We start from the raw sequence: 22,366 nt of genomic DNA on the forward strand, positions 1-22,366 counted from the left end.
CTCTCTCTCCCTCTCTCTCCCTCTCTCTCCCTCTCTCTCCCTCTTTCCGTCTTTCCCTCTCCCTCTCTCCTTCTCTTCCTTGCCCTCCATCTCTCCCTCTCTCTCTTTCCCTCCCTCCCTCTCTCTCTCCCTCTCTCTCCCTCTTTCCCTCTTTGTCTCTCCCTCTCTCTCCTCTCTCCCTCCCCCTCCATCTCTCCCTCTCTCTCTCTCCCTCCCTCCCTTTCTCTCCTCTCTCTCCCTCTCTCTCTCTCCCTCTTTCCCTCTCCCTCTTTCCCTCTTTCTCTCTCCCTCTCTTCCTCACCCTCCATCTCTCCCTCTCTCTCTTTCCCTCCCTCCCTCTCTCTCCCTCTCTCTGCCTCTCTCTCTCTCCCTCTTTCCCTCTTTCTCTCTCTCTCTCTCCCTCTCTCTCTTCTCTCCCTCCCCCTCCATCTCTCCCTCTCTCTCTTTCCCTCCCTCCCTCTCTCTCTCTCCCTCTTTCCCTCTTTCTCTCTCCCTCTCTCTCCTCTCTCCCTCCCCCTCCATCTCTCCCTCTCTCTCTTTCCCTCCCTCCCTCTCTCTCTCTCTCCCTCTTTCCCTCTTTGTCTCTCCTTCTCTCTCTCTCTCTCTCTCTTTCGTCCCTGCTGTTCCCACCTTTCTTATTCTTGTCTCACTGCCTCATAGAATTTGGACAAGATATAGCTAGATACAAAATAAATGAAAAAACACCAAGCTGAAAATTTCTTTTTGGAGGATTTTTGAAATGAGGTTGAGACAATTGTGTTTTTAGACTGTATCTGTGATTTTTAATGTTTTATATTCAGAGTTTGTATAATTTACATCCTTAATAACATGCTCATTTATTTAACTTTTTGTATTTAGGTTGTGGAAATAAAACTACAAGTAGAATTAGAAGAAAAAAGGAAAAAAGCCTTAAATTTACAGAGAGTTTCCAGGCGAGGTATGATGCTTTTTGAAAAAGAACCCTTAACATTTTTCAGATTGTACAAAGGGTATATCTTCGTTACAAACAAAAAAATTCCTGAAAATACTTTCAGAAGAAAAATAGCACTGTCGTAATGTTTAAAGAAGAAAACAAGCATCCTCTTCGTTGTGGGTTTTTGCTCCTGTGTTTTCCATGTGATGGCCGTAGGCGTCATTATCCTGCATCGGCAACTGTTGAGCTGCGTCTGGTGGATTCTGAGACGGGCGTGTTGGTAGTCTGGCTGCCTGAGTGTGTTTTCTTCACGATGATTCGTGGTGACAGAGTGTGAGGAGGACTTCGGATGGGGCCTGCAGGGTCCTACGAGGCGCTCAGTTGGGTCGAGTCGGAACATCCGTAGCACTAGTCCAGATGTCATCTCTTAGATATTAATTCTTAGCGTGTTGGGTTTTAAATGAGATTAAGCTAATTGTAAAACGGTGAGGACAGATTGGTGAGTGGGGATGTAGATGCCTCTGTAAATGAAGGGAGACTCCAAAGATGACAGACAGTGAGCCTAAAGCCTGCTCGTCGCTCATGCCTGAGACCCACGACGCTGTAGTTTGTTTTCAGATGTGTTTGTTTGCCTTTCGGGCTCTGAGGGGATGTGTCTGTCTCCCTTCCCTTTCTCGTCTGTGTCCAGTGGTGCCCAGTGTTGCCACAGTGTTCTCATTCTTTCTCAGATCCATGCTTTCGGTTCTGGAGGCGGAGTCTTTTTGTTTTTCTCTCGTCTCCCATATTGTAGTTTTTAGAACAGCATTCCTGGAGTTTTATAAAGTACTGTGTATTTAAAAAGTGTTGGAAGTCACTGTAGGCAGTATGTTTGGTTCTCTGAAAATTGCGAGAACTGGGAAAGGAGGCAAACGACATTGTCTTCTGAGCATTGAGCTGAAGTTACATCAGCCAAGTAGAGCCAAGATTGGTGAAGTTATGCTGCAGGGAAAGGGGCAGACTTACACAGCCTGGAGTAGGAGGAACCGCCTGGGGGCTCACGCCATCTGAGGGTGTGCTTGGTCGGGGGCATGCTGGTGTCACCGTGCGGGCACAGGCTGAGGGCTCTGGTCAGGCCAGGGGGAGTCAGGTCTGTGTAACAGGCAGGCCCCTCTCAGTGCACGGGCCTCTGTGAGTGGGCCGGCCCCTCTCAGTGCACGGGCCTCTGTGAGCGGGCAGGCCCCTCTCAGTGCACGGGCCTCTGTGAGCGGGCGGGCCTCTGTGAGCGGGCAGGCCCCTCTCGGGGAACAGGCAGGCCCCTGTGGGTGGGCAGGCCCCTCTCGGGGAACAGGCAGGCCCCTGTGAGCGGGCAGGCTCCTCTCGGTGCATAGGCCCCTGTGAGCGGGCAGGCCCCTCTCTGTGCACGGGCCCCGGTGAGCGGGCAGGCCGCTCTCGGTGCATGGGCCTCTGTGGCAGAGCTAGTGGTTCCGACTGGAAGAGCCCCATGTGCGAGTCTCCGCTCAACAGGCCTCTCCTGACCCTCGGTGTCTGTGGAGCCCGGGGAGAACTCTGCCCAGCAGCCACTTGTGGACATCGGTCTGCCTGTGGTTGATGTCCTTGCTGTAAATAAGTACACTGCCATTCTAGGTTGGTAGTTCAGTTCTTGTGAGGTTTGCTAGAATGGATCCTCACCCTTGCGTCCATTAGCCCCGGATGCTGTCACACGAGGTTTGAGCCTGTCTACGGCAGTGTCAGGACAGTGAGGTGGACCATTGGGCGCTGCCTCCTGCGAGGTCTCTGGCCGCGTGGCTGGGCGCTGCCCCTTGCAGCTGTCTCCCTTTCTTAGGCATGTCTGCCTCCCTTGGGGTCCCTGGGCATTGCCTGACTGCCCCTTGGGGTCTCTGGGCGTTGCCTGGCTGGCTCTGTCCCTTCAGCACCTCGGTGGGTCCAGGCGCTGCAAAGACTCGCTGTCTCTTGGTCCTCAGAACAACCCGGAGGGGTGGGCCTCGTGATGCCCCCATTATTGATGAGAAAACTGGGGCTGAGGCGTCACTGCAGAAAGTGGTAGAGCTGCTGTGTAAGAGAATAAACGTCACAAATGGTCAGCCTGTGCCAGAGTCCACTCATCTGCACTCCGGCGTGAGACATCTGGGTCCCTGCAGGCGGGTCAGAGCGGGAAGTTAGGGGTTGCCGCCACACTGCGTGTGGACTCACAGGTCGGGCCTGCTGCCTCGTGGCTCCTGGGTCACTGGGAGGAAGGGCAGAATGGCCCCAGTGTCTCTGCTCGGTGTCAGGGGTACCTGTAGGGCAGGGCTAGACAGAAGAGAAGCTCTTCATGTTGTGGGGACAGCATCCTCTGCCTCCCAGCTCTAGGGGACTCTAACCATGTTCCTGTCTCCTTAGGAAAAGAGCCCAGGCACCTGGGACTTGATGCTTTCACAGAGCACCTCCTGGTAAGTTCGGACTGCTGCTGCCCTCAGAAAAGATGGCCGCCAGGTGGTTAGCACGGTGCTCTGTCACGGTGGGGCTGCCCGTTTCATCCGGAGAAACACAGAGGCTGGGACTGTCACTCCACATCTTCGGAAGACCAGCCCATTTTGCAAACAGTAGCTGGTACACTGTAGCTGTAGGCTCCTTTGGAAACTTGGGGGGACACAGCTGAACAAGTGAGTGTGGACGTGAACTCCCTTCCCTTTTTGTGAATAACAGCAACCCCCCTGTGAGGACGGTGCAGCGTGGCAGGCTGGTCCTGGACACCTGCTGTCCTTGTCAGCGTGTCCTAGACAGATAGGTCCCCTGGGTTTGTGAGGTACATCATGTGTGAAACAGGGGCGTGGAATTTCCTCACACGTCCTGTAATTGAGGAAACTGTGTACAGACTGTCCCATTCAAGCACACAAAGTCAGAATAGCTCTGCAGGCTGTCACAGTACATCTGGGGTAACAAGGATGGGGCAGCTAGGTGGATTCCCCGTTGTATGTTTGAAGAGCTCGTGTTTCTGATGTTTTTATTCTTTGTTTCAGGATTCAGGCATATCTGGAAGGAAGAGAAGAGCCAGCACATCTTTAACTGATGATGAAGGTCTGTGCCCCCCGCCCCCCAGGTGCTGCCTCTCCTGTCTGCAGGCTCTGTCAACTCCCGGCAGCACCTACACACAGGTGTCGAGGAGGCAGAGGGTGGCTTTGGCCCAGGTGGGAAATGCCCTGGTCTTTCTCCCTGGTCTCTCAGGGCACAGAGTGTTTCTTTGTGTCTCCAGGGGACCTGGGGTGTTTTCTGAGCTGCCTGGTGGGATCTATGGGCGGGAGGGCTGAAATGCAGATGCATCCCCCAAGATGTGTTAGGGTCACCATGCAGGGGGCTGCAGAGCTAGGCAGATGCTGTTTGTGAGGGAAGTGGCTGGGGGTGTCGGGCCAGCCAGCTTCATGGGCAGGGGGCAGGCCAGGTGGTCTAGTGTGGGGAGCTTCAGGAGAAGCCCTTAGACATTTCGATGTTGGTACCTTCCTCAGATGAAAGCAGACGTGCCCCCAATGCGTGTGTGCATGTGTGTGTGCGTGCGTGCGTGCGTGCACGGGCGTGTGCGTGCGTGTGTGTGTGTATACACACACAGCCCCCTGGGCCATCAGCCTGCACTGTCTTCGACCCACGGGTCACGGTGCTGGGCAGATTCTGACCCGTGAGCTGGGGAGGAGGCAGGAACGAGAGGGCTCTTCTGGTTGTCAGTGTGCAGCTGTGGGGACGCCGTCCAGGTGCCCGCTCAGGCCGCTGTTCCCACCAACCCTTTGTCAGCAGCGTGTGGTTTATTGGTTGATTAGGCAACGTGTGTTAGGTTTCCCCGTTGTGAAAGATGGCCATTTTGGTATTTATTTTGTCTTTACTGGGAAGCGTAGCCATTGTTGGCATAGTGGACTATGCCTGTGAGGATTAGGTTTTGCACGCGGCAGGAAAGACCAGGACAGCCATGGCCAACATGAGCTAGAGGCCTGGAGGGCGTCTCATCCTCCTCGCTCCTTTCACAGGTGTCCTCTCACGCTTTGCGGGCGCAGGTGGCTCCGGGTGTTCCCGGCACTGTCCTCGCGAGTTAGAGGAAGAGGGCGCTTTGGAGAGCCAAGAGGCCCCTCCCAGCCCGGTTGCCCTGAGCAGCTGCCTCCCAGGAAGGTTGTAGCCAGCAGTCCTCTGACGGCTGCCACCCAGCGCTGTGTTAGGTCACCGCCGCTGCTGGTGGGAGGCTGGTAGGCCTTTCCTGCAGGTGGCCGTGGGCCAGGCAGGGGAGGCCACCACGGAGGAGCGCACAGCAGTGGGTGCTTTGTGACCCAGGGTGGGCGGCCTGAGGTGAAGATATGAGGCGTTGGCACTGGTGATGGGTGGTGGTCGGTATGGGTATCGTTCGGCTTTAAGGGCAGAGCCACAGGCTTGTGTGGTGCTGATGGGAAGGAGCCACCCAGAGGGACCCTGGCTGAGTTTTGGGGGGTGCAGCTCACTGGAGGCCCTGGGGGATGGGGGGTTGTGCTCTCATGGAGAGATGGCTCCCCCATGGGAGTCCTGCTGCCAGAGGCTGGCGGATTCTTTACTGAGGGCAAGGGGCAAGCACTGAAGATGCTGGGGAGGGGAGTGGGTGTGACGAGGGGCCGTGGAGGACAGGAGGGTCTGAGACAGGCAGGTGGTGGCCGGGCGCCTTTGGAAGAGGTAGTGGCCATTCAGGGGACCCCCGTGGCTTGCTGGCTGAGAGTTCGTCCAGGGCTCCCAGGCCTGCTGTGCACGGAAACACCAGGGCAGGGAAGAGAGCATGCTCCCCGGGTCCTGCTCGCTGACAAGCTCTTTGCCAAATGTCACCTGAGAAAGACAAAGTTTAATATGCATTTCTGTAATTACTGTAGCTTATGTAAAGCAATCTTGAGGCATAATAGTGTTTAATGAGTAACTGGGAAGGAGGCCATGTGCAGTCTTACTGACATTTGATGACCGTTTGTTTTAGTGGAAGATGAAGAAGAGACGATTGAAGAGGAAGAGGCAAACGAAGGGCTGGTGGACCACCAGACAGAGCTGTCCAATTTAGCCAGAGAAGGTAGGCTGTCGTTACCATATGAGAATCGCTGTCATTAAATGTTGAATACCTACAAAGGAGCATTGACAAAATGTGGGTCGGATACAAGAAGTAGTGCTGGATCACACTCTTGGTGTGCAGGAAAGTGTGGACACCCGTGGAGGCGTCTCTCTGCACACAGGTATAAGGGAAGGTGCTGACGTCCCTGTACGTAGGCAGAAAGGGCGGCTCACGCCCACCCTCAGAGAATAGTGCCAGATTTTGTTCAGAGTACGTGAGCCGGGCTGCAGGTCTCCCTGCCCTGAGGACACGGCCCCTGCTTGCCGATAGCTGAGGATGGAGCCCCTTTGCTTGAGCTGCTGCCTCGCACCTGGCCTGCCCCGGTGTCGGGGTTCTCTGCCCCTCGTTGTTTGCGGGGTTCTCTCTGTGTTGGACACAGCTTCCCTCCGTGTCAGCGAGAGGTGCTGCGGGAGCCTGTTTCCAGGCTGTGGCTTTTGCCTTTTCATCTGTCGGTGGCACCTTTTGGTTTAGTGATGTTGAAGTTACCAGTCTTGTTTAAAAAACTCTTTTTTACTTTAAGATCATAAGGACGCTCCTGTGTCGTTGTGTAGATGTGTTTTGTTTTTACGCTTCGATGTCTGTAATCCATTGGCAGTGGCTCTGCCCTGTGGTGTGCAGACCCCTTCCTCACCCCAGTGTACTTACTGACTGTCCTGGCACTGTGTAGAAAAGCCTGTCTTTCCCTCACTGACAGTCCCTGCCGACGGCAGCCATGAACCAGGTGTCTTTGTAGGCCCGGCTGTGTCTGGGACCTTTATTGTTTTATTGCTCGGTCTGTCTGATTTGTGCCTACGCTGCTCTGTCGGAATGACTGCAACTTTCTGGATGTCCGGTTTGCCAAGTCCTGCTGCCTCGTTCTTTAGGAGGCTCTCGATGGTTTGGGGCCTTGGTGGTGTCGGTGTTGAATGAGAGGTGGTGGCGGCAGCTCCACCTCGTTGATCTTAAAGGGAAGATTTCCCTGCAGTGGCAGTCTACTGTGGCAGCTGAGGCAGTTGCTTGGTTCAGATCTCTCGTCTGCTACCCCCAGCTCTGTGACGTAGTCACGTCCTCTGACCGCTCGTTGACGTTTCCTGGGTTGTGACGCAGGGATAAGAGTTGTTTTCTCCTGCTGTGGTCCTGAGGACTTGCTGAAAACGCGCAATGCCTGCAAAACCTGGCGGGACACACTGCTGTGGTCCCGCCCCTCGTGGTTTCCAGCGTCTCCTCACCAGCCGGGGTGCTTGTTCAGGTTGTTTGTGGACCCTTCATCTGCTCAGCGTCGTCTTGTTTTGACTTTGACCCACTTATTTCAGTTTTATTTTTTATAGGTGAAAGTTTATAGAGTAAATCAGTTTCTCATTCATAAATATATACACAAATTATTTTGTGACATTGGTTGCAATCCCCACAATGTGTCAGCACTCTCTCCGTTTCCACCCTGGGCTCCCCGTTTTCATTCATCCACTTTTGTCCCTTCCTGCCTTCTCGTCTCCACTTTTGGGCAGGCGTTGCCCATTTGGTCTTGTATACTTGACTGATCTAAGAAGCACGTTCCTCACGTGTATTAATTGCTTAGTGACTGGTGGATTCAAACCACTGACCTTTGGTTAGCAGCCAAACTCTTAACCACTGCGCCACCAAGGCTCCGTGTTTGTTTTATAGGCCTGTCTAATCTTTGGTGAAAGGTGGACTTTGGCAGTGGCTTCAGTTCTGAGTTAGCAGGGTGTCCAGGGGCCATGGTCTTGGAGGTTCCTCCAGCCTCTGTTACACTAGTAAGTCTGGTCTTTTTTGTGAGTTTGAATTTTGTTCTACATTTTTCTTCTGCTCTGTCCATGATCCGGTCAGAGCGGTCGTGGTGGTACTGCTCAGTGTCTTACAAGGCTGGAGTCCACGTGTCGCTGGGCTGCTCCCCCTTTGGAGACTTGGGAGGGCTGCTCCCCCTTTGGAGGCTTAGCGGGGCTGCTTCCCCTTTGGAGGCTCGGGTGGCTCTGCTCTGAGCACATCAGGTTGTTGCTGACCTTTGCTCCTTACAGAGCGGGACCGAGGCCTCCTTCCCCTCCATGGTGCTCAGCAGTGCTGCCCTCAGCTCGCAGAGGTCCCCGTAGTCCTTGCCCGAGTCTCGCTCACTCCTTTAATTCCCTGGGGACAGAGAGCCCGTTTTAGGGGCTCCCTGATTCTGTCAGGCTCACCGAGCGAGGAGAAAGCTCCTGCCTTAAGTCACCTGATCGGAGACCTGACTGCAGCTGCAGATCCCTTTGCTGTATAAAGGACACGGTCACGGGAGTGATACATCCGTCGTCATATTCAACAGACGAGGTCTAACTCAACGGGAGAGGGTGACATGGGAGGTCACAAGGGGCCAGAGTCCCACCTAACGCATTCTTCTTTTGTTCTGTTAATTTTCATGTGTTAAAGTATCGCTCTCGCTTTTCCAATATTTCCAGTCTATTTAATTACCTACCAAGTTGCTGTGAGTCGGAATCAACTCGACAGCAACGGGTTGTGGTTTATTTACCTACTCGTGACCACCTGCTCTTTAGAGTCTCCTTTTTGGAGTTCAGCCGTGCCCTGTTCACGTGTCTTCCTGAGTGCATTAGGTGGTTTCATTGAGGGAGCGTGGGATCTGTGTAGCAATAACCCAGCACTTGGTGCCTGAAACCACACTCAATCCGCTCCTGTCTCTGGTTCAGGAATTTGGAGCAGCCCAGCTGGACGCGTGACTTGGCAGGCGGGAGGCGACTCCAAGGTGGCACACTCACTCGCTGTTGGGTCCTCTGCTCCTCACCACGTGGGCTTCCCGTGTCCTTGTAACATGGTGGCTAGTTTCTCCGAGAGAGCAGGGCAAATGCTGCAGTGCTTTCTGTGAGCAGCCTTGGGGCCCACGGTCAGCCCTGCACAGTGGGGCGGGGGGCCACCCTGGAGGCTGGCCGCCACAGCATCCTCATGACACAGTGTCTCCTCACCCGTGGCCTGGTCTGTCCCTTGTCCATGCCCTCCATGTGTCCCCAGGAGCCTCCTCAGGGCTTCGTCCTGTAGATGTCAGCAGGTCTTAGGAGCTTAATTTCAGTCAGTGCTTTTCCATCTAAGTGAGGTCTTTTCTTCTACTCTATCTTCTGCTTGGTTGTTGTTTGTGTATGTGAAGGCTGTCGACTTCTGTTTATTAGGTGTATTCTAAGGCTCCTCGCCACATTATCTTATTGGAATAGTTTTCCAGTAGCTTCTCCTGTTTTGTTTTTCCCTAGTTATATAGCATTATATACATTTATTCACACACACAGGAGAGTTGAAAGATCTTAAAGTAGCACTCGTATACCCACTGTATAGATTCCACAATGAGCAGCTTACTTTACTGGCTCCATCACTTATCTGTCCATCTTTCCACCCATCAGTACAGTGTGGTGAATGTTTTAACTAATAGACAAATGAATTCAAGGGGTTTTATGAGTCTCGAATGGACAGTGCCTTTAATATTGCTCTTTTAGGGTATTTTCAGTTTGAGTCTTTACAGACTTTTTGAAATTTAATGTACGTATGGAAAAGTTCACGTATCATAAGTGTACACCTCAGAGTGACTTTTCCCCCTTGCTATATATAACAGGAAACATCTTTGAACATGAATCTGGGTCCACGTTTCTGATTAATTTCCTGGATAGACTCATTAAGGGGGGAAACAGTGAGGTCAGAGAATATTAACTTTCAGAGCACCTCATCTTTCCATGTTGGTTTCCAGAACAATTAAGGCAGTTCATACCATTTCCAGCAGTGCATGAGAGGATCGGAGTCAGTATCCTTCCAACGTTGCTGTTTTTAAGATGGTTGTTAACTTAATACAGGACAGCTGTGCACCGTCTGACTTCCAGAGGTTCTCAGCCTGAAAGAAGCCTGTGTGACGGACGCGCTGTCTGTGATGGTGATGCGCTCCAGAGCCTGTGCCTTTTGTGACTGGGGCTTTAGTGTGTGGTTCTGTCAGTTGGGGTGAGCTCTTTATACAGAAAATACAACAGTAACTTACCGTAATCTTTGAAGACTTTCTCCGTCTCTTGTCGGTTGAGCCTTACGGGGCGTGTCTTGTATTTTTCTGTATCGTCTCCGTCCGTCAGTTTCCGTCAGTGGCGTTCATTTTTGTGTTTTTGTTTATCGGCCTGTAGGCGTTACTACACATGTATTCGATAATTTCAGAAGTATTTCTCTGCTCTTTGGTGAACAAAAATTGAGTTTCCTTGTTTCATTTCAGAGATTTTCATCTTACTTTATAAAGAGTATATTTTAGACTTTGTATCATTAATGGATAACCATTTTAGTTTTTAGAGAAAATAAATGTGCTTTTAGGAAACACATTTTTCCCAGGGAATTCCATGTGTGAAAAGGCACCTTTGTCCTCTTCCCTGTGGCTTTCCTGGCTGTGTTCTGTCCCGATGAAATGACTGGAGGTCGTCGTAAAATACTGACCTCTGTTCCTGTGATCCTTTCCAGCTGAGTTGCCCTTACTTGATCTGATGAAGTTGTACGAAGGTGCCTTCTTGCCGAATTTTCAGTGGCCGCAACCCAGACCTGACAGTGAAGAGACAAGCGAAGAAGAAGGTATGTTTCTAGATCGTTGAAGACTTCAGCTTTTCAAAAAAGGCCAAAGTGCTTTCTGTGGAAGGAGGCTTAGAATAAGACTTTTAAAATTACCTTCGTTTTCGTTTGATGAAAGAAAAAACTGTGGATGTATTTAATACATAATTTTATACTGAATAAATAGTTTTATTAAATTCTGTGGCTTTTTATTTAATAAACTTGGTATAATTTTCAGAGCACCTAATCAAATTGTGAAGAATGTAGAAATCTTTTTCTCCAGATTTGTAAGAGTCATTGTTTTATGGACCTAGATTTATATTACATTTATTCATACTGGGCTGTTTGTGTAGCATGCCACTTTTGAGAAGATTCTGTTATATTTCTTAACTGTTCCAAACAGACACACAGAATATACCCAGAATGCCTCGTGAAAAGCAAACCAACATCTACTTTTTCCTTGTTCTCATTCAGTTCTGATTATTAGAAATACATGCATACGGGGTGGGGTAGGGCAGGTGAGTGAGGGTCCCGAGTGGTTCTCAGTGCAGCGGGGAGCCTTCCAGACCCCCTCCTGGTGGCAGGACCTGCAGGGGAGAGGCAGTCCTCCTGGGTGTCTTCCAGTCCTGCAGAGACAGCTGTGAGCGTTCGTTCCTTGGTGGTGGGGAGATCACCAAGCCCTCAGGTACCCGTAAATCTTCTCCTGGTGTTAGTTCCTGCGTGCCATGGGACATCTTTCAACCCCCCGGTTGTTTGGGGGGCAGATTAGACTTGAGGGCTTTCCAGAACAGTGCTGTATTTGAGGGTTTCAGGAGCTCCTGTGCATTTGTCCAGATAGCATTGGTAGGTGTACGCGGATTAAGAACACACAAAGAAAGAATGCTTGAATCTGTATGGGAAGTATTTGGATGCAGTAAAGTTTTTTTCTGTTTTCTGTTTGACGGTAAGTTGCCCCAGCAGCCCCCGATTCTGTTTGCTGTGTTGTTTTTTGCAGATGTGGAAGACAACCCAAGAGACAGGGCGAGTCGGAAGGATCTGGTGCTCATAGATTCTCTGTTCATCATGGACCAGTTTAAGGCTGCAGAGAGGACGAACATCGGGAAGCCAAACACAAAAGACATCGCAGAAGTGACCGCCGTGGCCGAGGCCATCCTGCCCAAGGGCAGCGCTCGAGTCTCCACCACGGTGAGGCCCTGGCCTGTCTTTGCTCCTTCCTTTTTCTGTAATTTGTGGTGAAAATCACACAGCCCAGAATTAACCATTTTCAAGTGTACGATTGAGTGACATTCGTGCATTCACAGTGGTGTGCAACCATCACCATCATCTGGTAACGTTTTCATCACCCCAAAAGGAGGCCCTGTACCTATTTGCAGTCATTCCCCACCCCCTGCTCCCCCAGCCCCTGGCAACCACCAGTCTGCTTCCTGTGTCTATGGATTAATTTATTCTGGGCCCTCATATGAATAGAATCACATAGTATGTGGACTTTTGTGACTGCCTTCTTTCACCGAGCATAATGTTTTCCAGGTTCATCCACGTCATAGCAGGCATCAGAATTTCATTCTCTTATGGTTGAATAGTATTCCACTGTGTAGGTAGACCACATTTTATTTATTCGTCAGGTGATGGACTCTTGGGTTGTGTCCACCTTTTAGCTGTTGTGAATAGTGCTGCTGTGGACATTTGCGTACAAGCGTTTGTTGGAAGCATCTGTTTTCACTTCTTTTGTGTGCATACCTAGGAGTGGAATTTCTGGCTTAGATGGTAATTCTGTGTTTGTTTAACTTTTTGAGGAACTGCCAAACTTTTCCACGGTGGCTGAACCATTTTACATTCCCACCAACAGTGTACAAGAATTTCTAATTTCTCCATATCCTCAATGATGCTGTTTTCCATTTTTTAAATTGTTGTCATCGCCATCCTAGGGGGTGTGAAGTGGTGTCTCATTGTGATTTTAGACATTGTCTTTAATGTGAGGAATGGGTATATTGTACATCATGAGGAAAGGCTTTCCTGCTGTCTGGTAAGCGCTTTTTCCCTAACTATAAAAGTTGTTGGAAAAAAAATTACTGATCTTTCTTTTACCGTTTTCTGTGGATCGTTTTTGAGGCTTTCCAGTGGGTTTATCATATGACTGATTTGATTTCATTGTTCAGAAGGCCTTGTGAGAGCTCTTTACACAGGAAGTTCCTGTTTGGTGTGTATGTGATTGCAGGTGAAGTATAACACCCCGTCTCTGCTGTACGGGGCGCTCCGAGACTACCAGAAGATCGGGCTGGACTGGCTGGCCAAGCTCTACAGGAAGAGGCTCAATGGCATCCTGGCTGACGAGGCGGGGCTCGGCAAGACCGTGCAGGTGATCGCCTTCTTTGCGCATCTCGCCTGTAATGAAGGTGAGAGCTGTTGTATGTTGACTGTTCTGTATTTGCTAAGACTCACCTGTAGGCACATGTGTCTGACGTCTTTGCTCCTGTGCTGTGGTCCAGGGCTTAGGACATGCTTGCTGCATGAGCAAAGAAAGGCTAGTTCAGAGTTAACATTGGGTTAACTTGCTGTTACTCAGAAGCTGGCATAAATACACAAGCCCCACCAGGTGACCTGTGGCACCACACTGTCCTGGATGTGGACAGCAGAGCAGGCAGTGTCTCCATGTCCTTCCTCGGGTGGCGTGAATCAGTGCAGGTGAGCCCGGCTCGTGCCCGCTCCCCGTCTCAGTGCTGGGGCCCTGCTCACACCTGCCCCCTCCTGCCGGCTTCCCTTCCCTGGGGCTGTGTGCTCAGGTGGCCTGGAGGTGTGAGGCCGTGGGTGACCGTCTGGCCCCGCACCCCACTCCATCCCTGCACAAATTTGGTGCCCCTGGGGTTCTGCTTCACAACACAGCCAGAAAACTAGAAGAGTTTACCACTTTACCAAGAGTAGTATTTATTACTCAATGCAATTTTTATTTAGAAAATTCTGATAAACACACAAAATAAGAATTGCTTACAAAGCCATCACTTTATTTTTCTGCCATCCCCTCTTGTTACCACTTCTGACAGCAGTGCGCGTGCGTCCTCGAAGCCTTCTCCCAGACTTACAGACATCCTCATATACAAGGCTTGGGCACACGTGGGGTACTGAGCTCTGTTATTTTTCCATCCTGTGTTTCACTGAGACACAGGCACATCTGCTGGGTTTGATGGGCGTTCCTGCCAGTGACGTCACATCTGTTAAAGAGTTTATTGTCCGTTTGTGTTTTTCCTCTGAGTTTTCTGTTCATGTCCTATGTTCATTTTTCTTCTGGGTTCTTTTTAAGAATTTGTAGCAGTGCTTTGCATATTGGCAGTGATGGAGAGCTGAGTGAATTGCTGCAGCTGCTTCTCCCAAGTCTCCCCTTTCTGTGTTTTAACCTGTTTGGTTTGTTTATAGTACGGAAGTTGAAATTGGCTACGTGTGTATTAGTCTAATAATTTTAAAAAGTTCTTACTTTTTGGAAGAATGGAATTAAGAGTGGTTATTGGGATGGTCTGGGTGTGTTGATGGTACGTGCTTTGTCGGTGGTGAGCAGTGGAGACAGCTGTCTAGATCACGGGTGATTTTGGTGGTATGACAGTAATGACTGTTTTCTCCACCCCTAATATTGGCCGTGGTCGTGCGTCGGTTCACTGGGCACATACTGATTCGGCTTCTGAGGACCAGCACAGGCAAGCTGCCTGGACTCGACAGATTAGTATAGTTACGTTGGAGAATACCACATCCTTTTCCTTGCAGGTAATTGGGGCCCCCATCTTGTTGTTGTGAGAAGTTGTAACATACTCAAGTGGGAGCTCGAGCTGAAGCGTTGGTGCCCCGGGCTAAAGACCCTCCTGTATGTCGGCAGCCACAGAGAACTCAGAGCCAAGAGACAGGTACTTTGTAAAATGTTAAACTAAAAAGAAAGCCATCTTACTTGTTATGGAAGAGAGTTTCAAAACGACAAGACATGTCTGTTAATGTAGTTTCTAGAAGTTGCTTGTTTGTGAGATACCCTTCAAGCTTTTTCTGGATTCTAAGGTCCTGGATGCATAGACCACCTCTGATGAGGCATCATCACCCACAAGGAGGGCCACGCCAGCAGAGGGCCAGGTTACATGCAGGGCTCACTCACCTCCCAGGAGGCGGGGGACTCTCCTTCTGGAACTAGAACGTTCCCTGGAGGGCTGCTCTCCTCCTCCCCTGCAGGCCTGTTGGCGGCCCCCAGCCTCAGAGGAGATCTTGAGAGTCCACATCTTGGGTTACTGGAGCCTTACGCTGTCCTCCAGAGCCGTTAGACATGGTGTGGCTTCCAGGCAGCGCCGTTGGCTTCAATGGGCCTGGGAGCGGATGGCTGAGTCCGACTTCTCTTATGACATCATCTATGTAGAAATGTTTACTAGGAATAAAGTGAATGTATATTTATCAGACTCTTCATTGACAAAACTTGGCATCTCATTGGACTTCATTGTGTTGTATTTACTGAAAAAGTGAGTACCTTGGGACGTATTTTCTTTAGCACCTCTCGGTATTAGTTTGTTTTAAAAACATTTAGAGTGCAGTCAGTTGCAACATAGACATAATCACGTTTCCTATCATCCTGCAAGTACATTTGCCCCTTGCTTGGACTATATGGAGCCCTGGTGGCACAGTGGTTAAGAGCTCGGCTGCTAACCAAAAGGTGGGCAGTTTGAATCCATCAGCCACTCCTTGGAAACCCTGTGGTTCTGCTCTGTCCTCCAGGTTCACTATGAGTCAGAATTGACTCGACAGCAATGGATTTGGTTTTTGTTTGGTTTTGGATTATGTACTGTAGAAGTTAGTCCCACTTCAGGATACTCAGTGAGAATCTGTCTTCCAGATAACATTGTTAATGCCTCCAGAGCTACATGTCAGTTTGTCGACAAAAGTGCTTTAGACTCCTAGAGGAAAATATAATGCACTTGTAAACTCAGCCATTTTCTGCACAGTACTAAGCAAGTTATTAAGAAAAATGAATGAAATACTCTAGATGGGAACCAATTACTTCAGTGGTGAAAATTTTTAAAAGTATCCTCAAGTTTCTTTGTTCTGAAAAGTGAAGGAATAAGAAGTCTGTTGAAGACTTGTTCTCCACCTGCAGGAGTGGACAGAGCCCCACAGCTTCAATATCTGCATCACGTCCTACAAGCGGTTCTTCAAGGGCTACCACTCCTTTGCCAAGGTGCGGTGGAGGTGCCTGGTCATCGATGAGATGCAGCAGGTGAAGAACATGACCGACAGGCACTGGGGAGCCGTCTTCAATCTGCGCAGGTTTGCACGCCCCCCCCCAGGCCGCCCCCCAGAGGTCCACACTGTTGTCTCTTAGTGTTGTTGAGGTACAGGAGTTGGGTGAAGAGGTTTCAGGTTGTCTTCTAGCTGAAGACTCACTGCTCACCTTTGTTTGACCATGTAGGGCCGAGGAGACCCAAGAGTTGTTTTCACTTGGTCCATTTTCTCAGCTCCATTGAATCCTGTTTCCCCTTCCTTGAACATCTCCATAGACTAAGAGTTTGCAGCCAACTGTGTTGACGAACTTCAGAATTTCAGCAGTGTTTCTCTTGTCTCGTTTGTAGTCAGCAGCGCTTGCTTCTGATAGACGCACCTTTGCACAACACCTTCCTGGAGCTGTGGACCATGGTGCACTTCCTCATCCCAGGGATCTCCAGACCCTACCTGAACTTCCCTCTGAAAGCTCCCAATGACGAGAACCAGGACTACTACCACAAGGTGGTGATCCGGTTACATCGGGTACGTGGCTGGACGACCTCCGTCAGTTAAAGGCACACGTGACCCGCGTGGAGCGTAACACCAGCGTCTTTGGGAGAAAACAGTGGTGGTGCTGTGTTTCCAGGTGACCCAGCCGTTCATTTTGAGGAGAACTAAGAGAGATGTGGAGAAGCAGCTGACCAAGAAGTACGAGCACGTGTTGAAGTGCCGCCTCTCCAGCCGGCAGAAGGCCCTGTATGAGGACGTCATCCTCCAGCCTGGGTGCGTGTGCGGGCACAAGTGCACCTGGGGCGCGGGTGCCAGGGCTGCTCTACCTAGCTCTCTGTCGACGCTGTGGCTGTGGTGAGGGTGGCTCTCCATGAGGGCGCAGGAGGTGGGGGGCAGGGGCGATGATGGGATGCAGCAGGTGCCTCCGCTCCTTGTTCTGCACCATCCACCGTGTGCCCTCAGAGTCCCGTTGTGCATGGCAGTCAGCGGGGCAGTCTGGCACTGTGTCCCTGCACCCTTTATTCTCCAGGTCAGCCTCGCAGCGTTTCCAAGTGCAGGCCGCCTCAGAGGGCCTCTCTGATGCACCACCTCCCCCTCACGGCTCCCAGAGGCTGGGTCTCAGGCTGGCCATGTTTGAGGGCAGGCAGCCTGGTGCTGTGGGCAGTATGACTTCCCCAGCAGGGCCACTGGCCGGGTCTGCAGGCACCATCTCCCACTCTCCTCTTGCTGGGCCACTCCAGCCAGGCCTGAGCAGGGTGGCCCCCTTGGCCTTCCTGCGGCTCGTCAGCACCTGCTTCGGTGCTTTCCCTGAGGCCCTCTGTTCCTGAGTTTAAAGTTTTGCTTTCGGTGATCACACTTGCTGTGTTTACCATGTGGTGGTGCCAGCCGATGTCCCCACGAGCTCTCCCGAGCCTGCAGTGCTCCACAGTGGCCCCGGGTCCACAGTCTGGGATGGGCCGACTCTGCCTCGGCCCGCTAGGTCTCAGGTGGGAAGGAACCTGGTGACCCAGGGAAGCACTGCCTTACAAGCGATGTGGAGGCGACAGTGTGTTCGTGTGCTTTACACAGATGGAGCCCAGACCATGTATAACCCCTACCCTCCTGGGACGAGCCAGGGCCTGGGTGCTGTTGTGCCCCACTTCTCCCTGGAAGCTGGGGCCCCTGTGAGGACGACATGCTTCCACACAGGAAGTTCCCGGGACAGTGCCGTGCACGGACATTTTGGAGAAGGCTTTGCTGACGATGCCCGCGTGTTGTGCAGGCTCATCACGGGGAGTCATAGGGCAGGATGGACGTGTGTGAAGTGTGTGTCCCTGCCCACCCGCAGGCCCATCCCACCCCTCTGCAGCTGGCCCTGTTTGTCCCTCAGTCAGGAGCAGGGGCAGCCGACAACCTGAGGGCCCCACCGTGTCCTTCTTCCCAGTCACCGCAGACGCTCTGTGCGGTTCATCCTGCTTGGGTGCCAGCCAGAGTCCAGTGAGACGTTGGAACTGTCCTTGACCACTCTGGTGGCATATCAGTGTCAGTGTATGAGGAGGTCTCAGCCTGGAGGGCCTGCCTTACATAGAGCTAGGTCTGCAGCTGGTATGTGAGCTGGGCAGGCCCACGTCCTTTCCCTCCTTCCTGCTGCCCTGGCGTCACATCTCTGCAAAGGGCCGCCAGTGAACCAGCGAGCGGGTACGGCCCGCGTGGGAATCTGCGCTGACGCTGTGTTTCTGGAATTAGAAGACTAGGCCGTGAAGGGTCTGTATGGTAAAATACGTGTACAGATTAAAATCTTTCGTGTTTTCTCTTAAACGTGCAGCACTCAGGAGGCCCTGAAGAGCGGGCACTTTGTCAACGTCCTCAACATCCTCATGAAGCTGCAGCGGATCTGCAACCACCCGGGGCTCGTTGAGCCCCGGCTGCCAGCCTCGTCATACGTCGCTGGCTCTCTGGAGTACTGGTCCGCCTCTCTGGTTCTCAAGGCCTTAGAGAGAGACTTTTGGAAGGTAGGTTGAAAAGGTACATCACTGTTCGAGCGTTTCTCCAGGTCCGTCATAGGTGCAGCGTTTCTTGGAGATCGTTTCCCGACAAGGCCTTGTCCTGCGTTTTGAAATTGCCTGATCCTGGTCACTATGTAGCAGAATGTGTGGTGTGCCTGCCCCTAGGGTTAGAGACAGATCACCTTGAGGGTGTTGGAGGAGGTGTCCCAGACCGAGTAGTGCACGCAGTGCGTTTTGTTTAACCACTTTATTGAGATAGTTCACACACCGTACGCTTCAGTCTTTGAAAGCATTCACTGGTGTAGAGTCATCTCACAGAGTCGTGCAGCCATCCCGTCAGAATCCCCATACTTGGTCACAGTCCCTGTACCACCAGCCCCTGGCAAGCACCCGTCTGCTTTTCCTCTGTGCATTTGTCTGTTCCAGACATCTCCTGTAAATGGAGTCGTATAACGCGGTCTGTTTGTGACTGGCGTATTTCCCCCAGCGTGTTTTCAGCGTGTATCAGGACTTCGTTCCTTTTTGTAGCCTGAACAGTGTTCTGTTGTCTGGGTGGACCACATTCTGTTGTCAGTGGGTGAACATTTGGTGGTTTCTACCTTAGCTGTGATGAGTAGTGCTGCCGTGAACCACGTGTTCAGGTCCGTGTGTGGACGTGTTTTCAGTGCTCGGGCATACGTGCAGGAGTGGGATTGCCGGTCAGATGGTAGCTGGTGTCTGCCACTTTGAGGGGCTGCCAGCCTGTTTCTATGGCACACCGTTTGCTTTCCCACTCCCCGTGTATGGGGTCATCTGTCACTGACCTTCTTTTGGTTTTCTCTGTCCTTGCGGGTGTGTGCTGAGCCATCTGTCACAGTCTGGGTGGCGGTGGGCTCACCGTCCCGGCAGGTGTGTGCTGAGCCGTGTGTCACCGTCTGGGTGGCGGTGGGCTCACCGTCCCGGCGGGTGTGTGCTGAGCCGTGTGTCACCGTCTGGGTGGCGGTGGGCTCACCGTCCCGGCGGGTGTGTGCTGAGCCGTGTGTCACCGTCTGGGTGGCGGTGGGCTCACCGTCCCGGCGGGTGTGTGCTGAGCCGTGTGTCACCGTCTGGGTGGCGGTGGGCTCACCGTCCCGGCGGGTGTGTGCTGAGCCGTGTGTCACCGTCTGGGTGGTGGTGGGCTCACCGTCCTGGCGGGTGTGTGCTGAGCTGTGTGTCACCGTCTGGGTGGTGGTGGGCTCACTGTCCCGGCGGGGGTGTGCTGAGCCGTCTCTCATAGTCTGGGCATAGTCCCAGGAGAGGCGCAGGCATGTGGTGCTCGGAGCTGGCAGTGAGCTCCACTGGGTGCGTAGGCTGTGCGTCCTTCTCTCCCTCCCGGTGGCGGGTGTCCCCAGGGCCTGCTGAGCCCCTGGTGTTGGGATGAGCCCTGTGTTCCTGACTGCATCGTCCCTGCCCGGTGTGTCCATCTGTCACTGAGACGCCGAGGAGCTGTCGTCGTCCTGGAGTAAGCCGGGCATGGATCCCAGGTGCCCGCGACGTGCGCGCATCAGCCTCCATGCCCAGCGGCACGCTCGGCTTTCCCCAGCCTCCCTCCTCATTCTGTTGTTTAGCGTGCTCTTCAGGCTGGAATCTTCTAGACTCTTCCTCCGCCTTCTGCTAAACCATCTCCATTCCCACTGCCACTGGGGAGAGCCACATGCTGTTATTTCCCGTCTTAGAGATGGGGAAGCAGAAGCATCAGGAGCTGAGCCCCCTGCCCAGCCCTGCAGGACTTGTGCCAGCCGAGCTTACCATCAGGACTGGCTTGTGGTTCTTAGTCGTGCTCTTCTGACACCTCATTGTAGCAAGGATTTTGTTTGTCTTTTTTTCCTTAGGAAGCAGACCTTTCTGTATTTGATCTTATTGGGTTAGAGGATAACCTCACTCGCCACGAGGCAGAATTGCTGTCAAAGAAAAAGGTGACTCGGAAGCTCATTGAAGAGAGCTTCACCTCACCCCTGCCGTCAGCCAGGCCTGTTGCAGTAAAGCTGAAGCCGAGCAGGTAGGTGGCATGTCGAATCAGAAACGTAAGCTTTCTCTGTCTCCCACCCTGATCCTGTTGGGCTGCTTCTGTGCAAGGCCGCCCTCACCGCTCTTCCTGCCAACCTTGAGTCAGCTCAGGGCAGGCGGGGGCTCTGGTTCCCAAGGGCGGCGGAATGGGAGGCCCCTGACTGGAAGACAGCGGTATGGGCCCCCTGGGCAGTGGACCTCTCACGCATAGGAGGCCTGGGCTCTGTATGGGTTTCACATAAGGACCCGGAGCTGCAAGTGGTGTAAAGACGTTCACTGTGCTGGTTATCTGCTTCTGGAACTTCTCCTGACGGCCCTTGGTTACATGAGAGCTGCTACTTAGAGACAGTGTGCTCGGCACTCCTGCGCCTCCTCCAGCTGGCTGAGCAGCCATGTGTGCGCCCTTGCCAGGGGAGGATACCTCTTGATCAGGATGTCAGTGTCTTTAGCCAAGCCTTGGGGTTTGGGACGAGTGCACGTGAGGGGCCAGGGGTGTCCTGCATTCCTGGTTATCCCGCAGAGTGGGACCCAGCTTGGTGCCTGCGTGGCAGAGCTGTCTCAGACGACACCCGCATGACGGGCACAGAAGGGGAGCATGGGGCCCGACCACAGCTTTGCTGTGGTGCTTGTAAACCATCCGTGGTTTTGCGGGTACCACAGAGCTGGTGGGACAGAGCACGCAAGATGATGAAACCAGGACACAGATGAGTCAGGAGCGACCTGCTCCAGCGAGTCGGAAGCCAGCGGGGGGATATGTGGGACCCTATGCTCCGGTTAAGCCAAAGAGAGAAACGAAAAAGCGGGTGCTTTAGAGATGCCACATGAGAACGCATTCTCTGTGCGGCGTTGGGGTGGGGCGCAGGCTGGGGGGCAGTGTAAACCGCTTGTGCCCAGGAACCACTTTCCTGTATTATCGCTGGGGGAACGTGGGTCGCATGCACGTGCTTGGGGCAAGATTATAATCCTTTCCCCCTTCCTCATTTAGGCTGCGCTCCTGGTGCTGGTGCCCCTGGCCCACAGCTGCCCCGCGCTCTGTGAGGCTGGCCGCCTGTGCCCCAGCGTCTGATGACTCTGTGTGTCTCCCTGCCTGGCTCACGGGCATCTAGGTTGTTTCAGCCTGTGCAGTATGGCCAGAAGCCCGAGGGCCGCACTGTGGCCTTCCCCAGCACCCACCCACCCCGGACAGCGACACCCGCCACAGCCCCCGCCGCGCCTCAGGGCCAGGTCCGAGGACGGCCACCCATCGCCACCTTCTCTGCGAATCCAGATGCAAAAGGTACGCACGCATAGCCTGCTGGCTTGTGGGCCCAGCTGTCGGCAGGGCAAACTGCACTCTGGCCCGTCGTGTGGGCAGTGTGGGCGCCCTCCAGGCAGAAGGGGCCACAGGCATTCCCAGGTGGGGTGTAGATCCTTTGTCCTTAAACTGGATTTTTCTCCTGTACAAAAATGTTGCTTAGTTGGAGAGCTGCTTGTCTGGTGATGAAGTGGACGGTGACGAACGTTTTCTTTTGTGTGGGTAGGTGGATGTTAGGTGCGGGAACACTTCTGAAGGCGTGTTCTCGCTGGGCTTCGTGCCATCACTCGACTTAGCTCAGTTGTTACTTTTAACAGGGTTATCATTAAATGGCAGGAAAGGTAATAAAAATATTGTTAACTTCCAAACAAGTGGTTCTCAGTATTACTTCTTTCACGTTTCTCTAACATTGAAATAAATGTTCAGAGCTGCCTTGTTGCAAAATTCCCTGTAAAGATAAGAATGGGAGCTCCGTTGATGCTTGTGTGCGTGTGTTCAGGAGAGCGTTTCTAGTGGATGGTAACGCTTGATGGGGCATTCTCCAGTACTTTTTATTTGCTCTGAGAAACGTACTGTGTAGCGTACTGATTGGCTCTAAGCGAAAATAACTGACAAGGGTATAAAATTATTTTTCTTTCACCCCATGACGAATATTGGGCCTTTTCTTTTTAAGAGAGAGCTTCTCGCTAGAGAAACAGTATGAGGGAATGTTCTTTTTATTTCTTTGAAGTTCGGGTTTAAATATTGCATTTTGTTGAGAACCTCTAACAGCTTTGCGAAAACACGCCTTATCGATTGCAGCGGCGGCC

The 22,366-nt window shown here is 52.3% G+C and overlaps 1 protein-coding gene across 1 annotated transcript; it reads left to right on the forward strand.

Moving 5' to 3' along the window:
- The first annotated feature begins 3,350 nt into the window (after positions 1–3,350).
- On the forward strand, positions 3,351–21,329 carry LOC111819422 (E1A-binding protein p400-like). The gene is made up of 13 exons (XM_023725877.1): positions 3,351–3,970; positions 5,862–5,951; positions 10,443–10,550; positions 11,521–11,711; positions 12,742–12,919; positions 14,277–14,413; positions 15,640–15,809; positions 16,112–16,286; positions 16,390–16,526; positions 18,058–18,244; positions 20,089–20,255; positions 20,815–20,914; positions 21,249–21,329. The coding sequence occupies exons 3-13, from the start codon at positions 10,466–10,468 to the stop codon at positions 21,327–21,329; spliced, it is 1,608 nt and encodes a 535-aa protein (XP_023581645.1). The 5' UTR covers positions 3,351–3,970; positions 5,862–5,951; positions 10,443–10,465.
- The last annotated feature ends 1,037 nt before the right edge of the window (positions 21,330–22,366 follow it).

The sequence above is a fragment of the Trichechus manatus genome, unplaced genomic scaffold (assembly GCF_000243295.1).
Source record: "Trichechus manatus latirostris isolate Lorelei unplaced genomic scaffold, TriManLat1.0 scaffold00672, whole genome shotgun sequence".
Taxonomy (NCBI): Eukaryota; Metazoa; Chordata; class Mammalia; order Sirenia; family Trichechidae; genus Trichechus; species Trichechus manatus.

Bases quoted from the DNA above. Each gene is read 5' to 3' on its own strand.
- LOC111819422 (XM_023725877.1), top strand. From the start codon at position 10,466: ATGAAGTTGTACGAAGGTGCCTTCTTGCCGAATTTTCAGTGGCCGCAA. The intron at 10,551-11,520 runs GTATGTTTCTAG...TGTTTTTTGCAG, and splicing joins AGAGACAAGCGAAGAAGAAG to ATGTGGAAGACAACCCAAGA. The intron at 18,245-20,088 runs GTAGGTTGAAAA...TTTTTTCCTTAG, and splicing joins TAGAGAGAGACTTTTGGAAG to GAAGCAGACCTTTCTGTATT.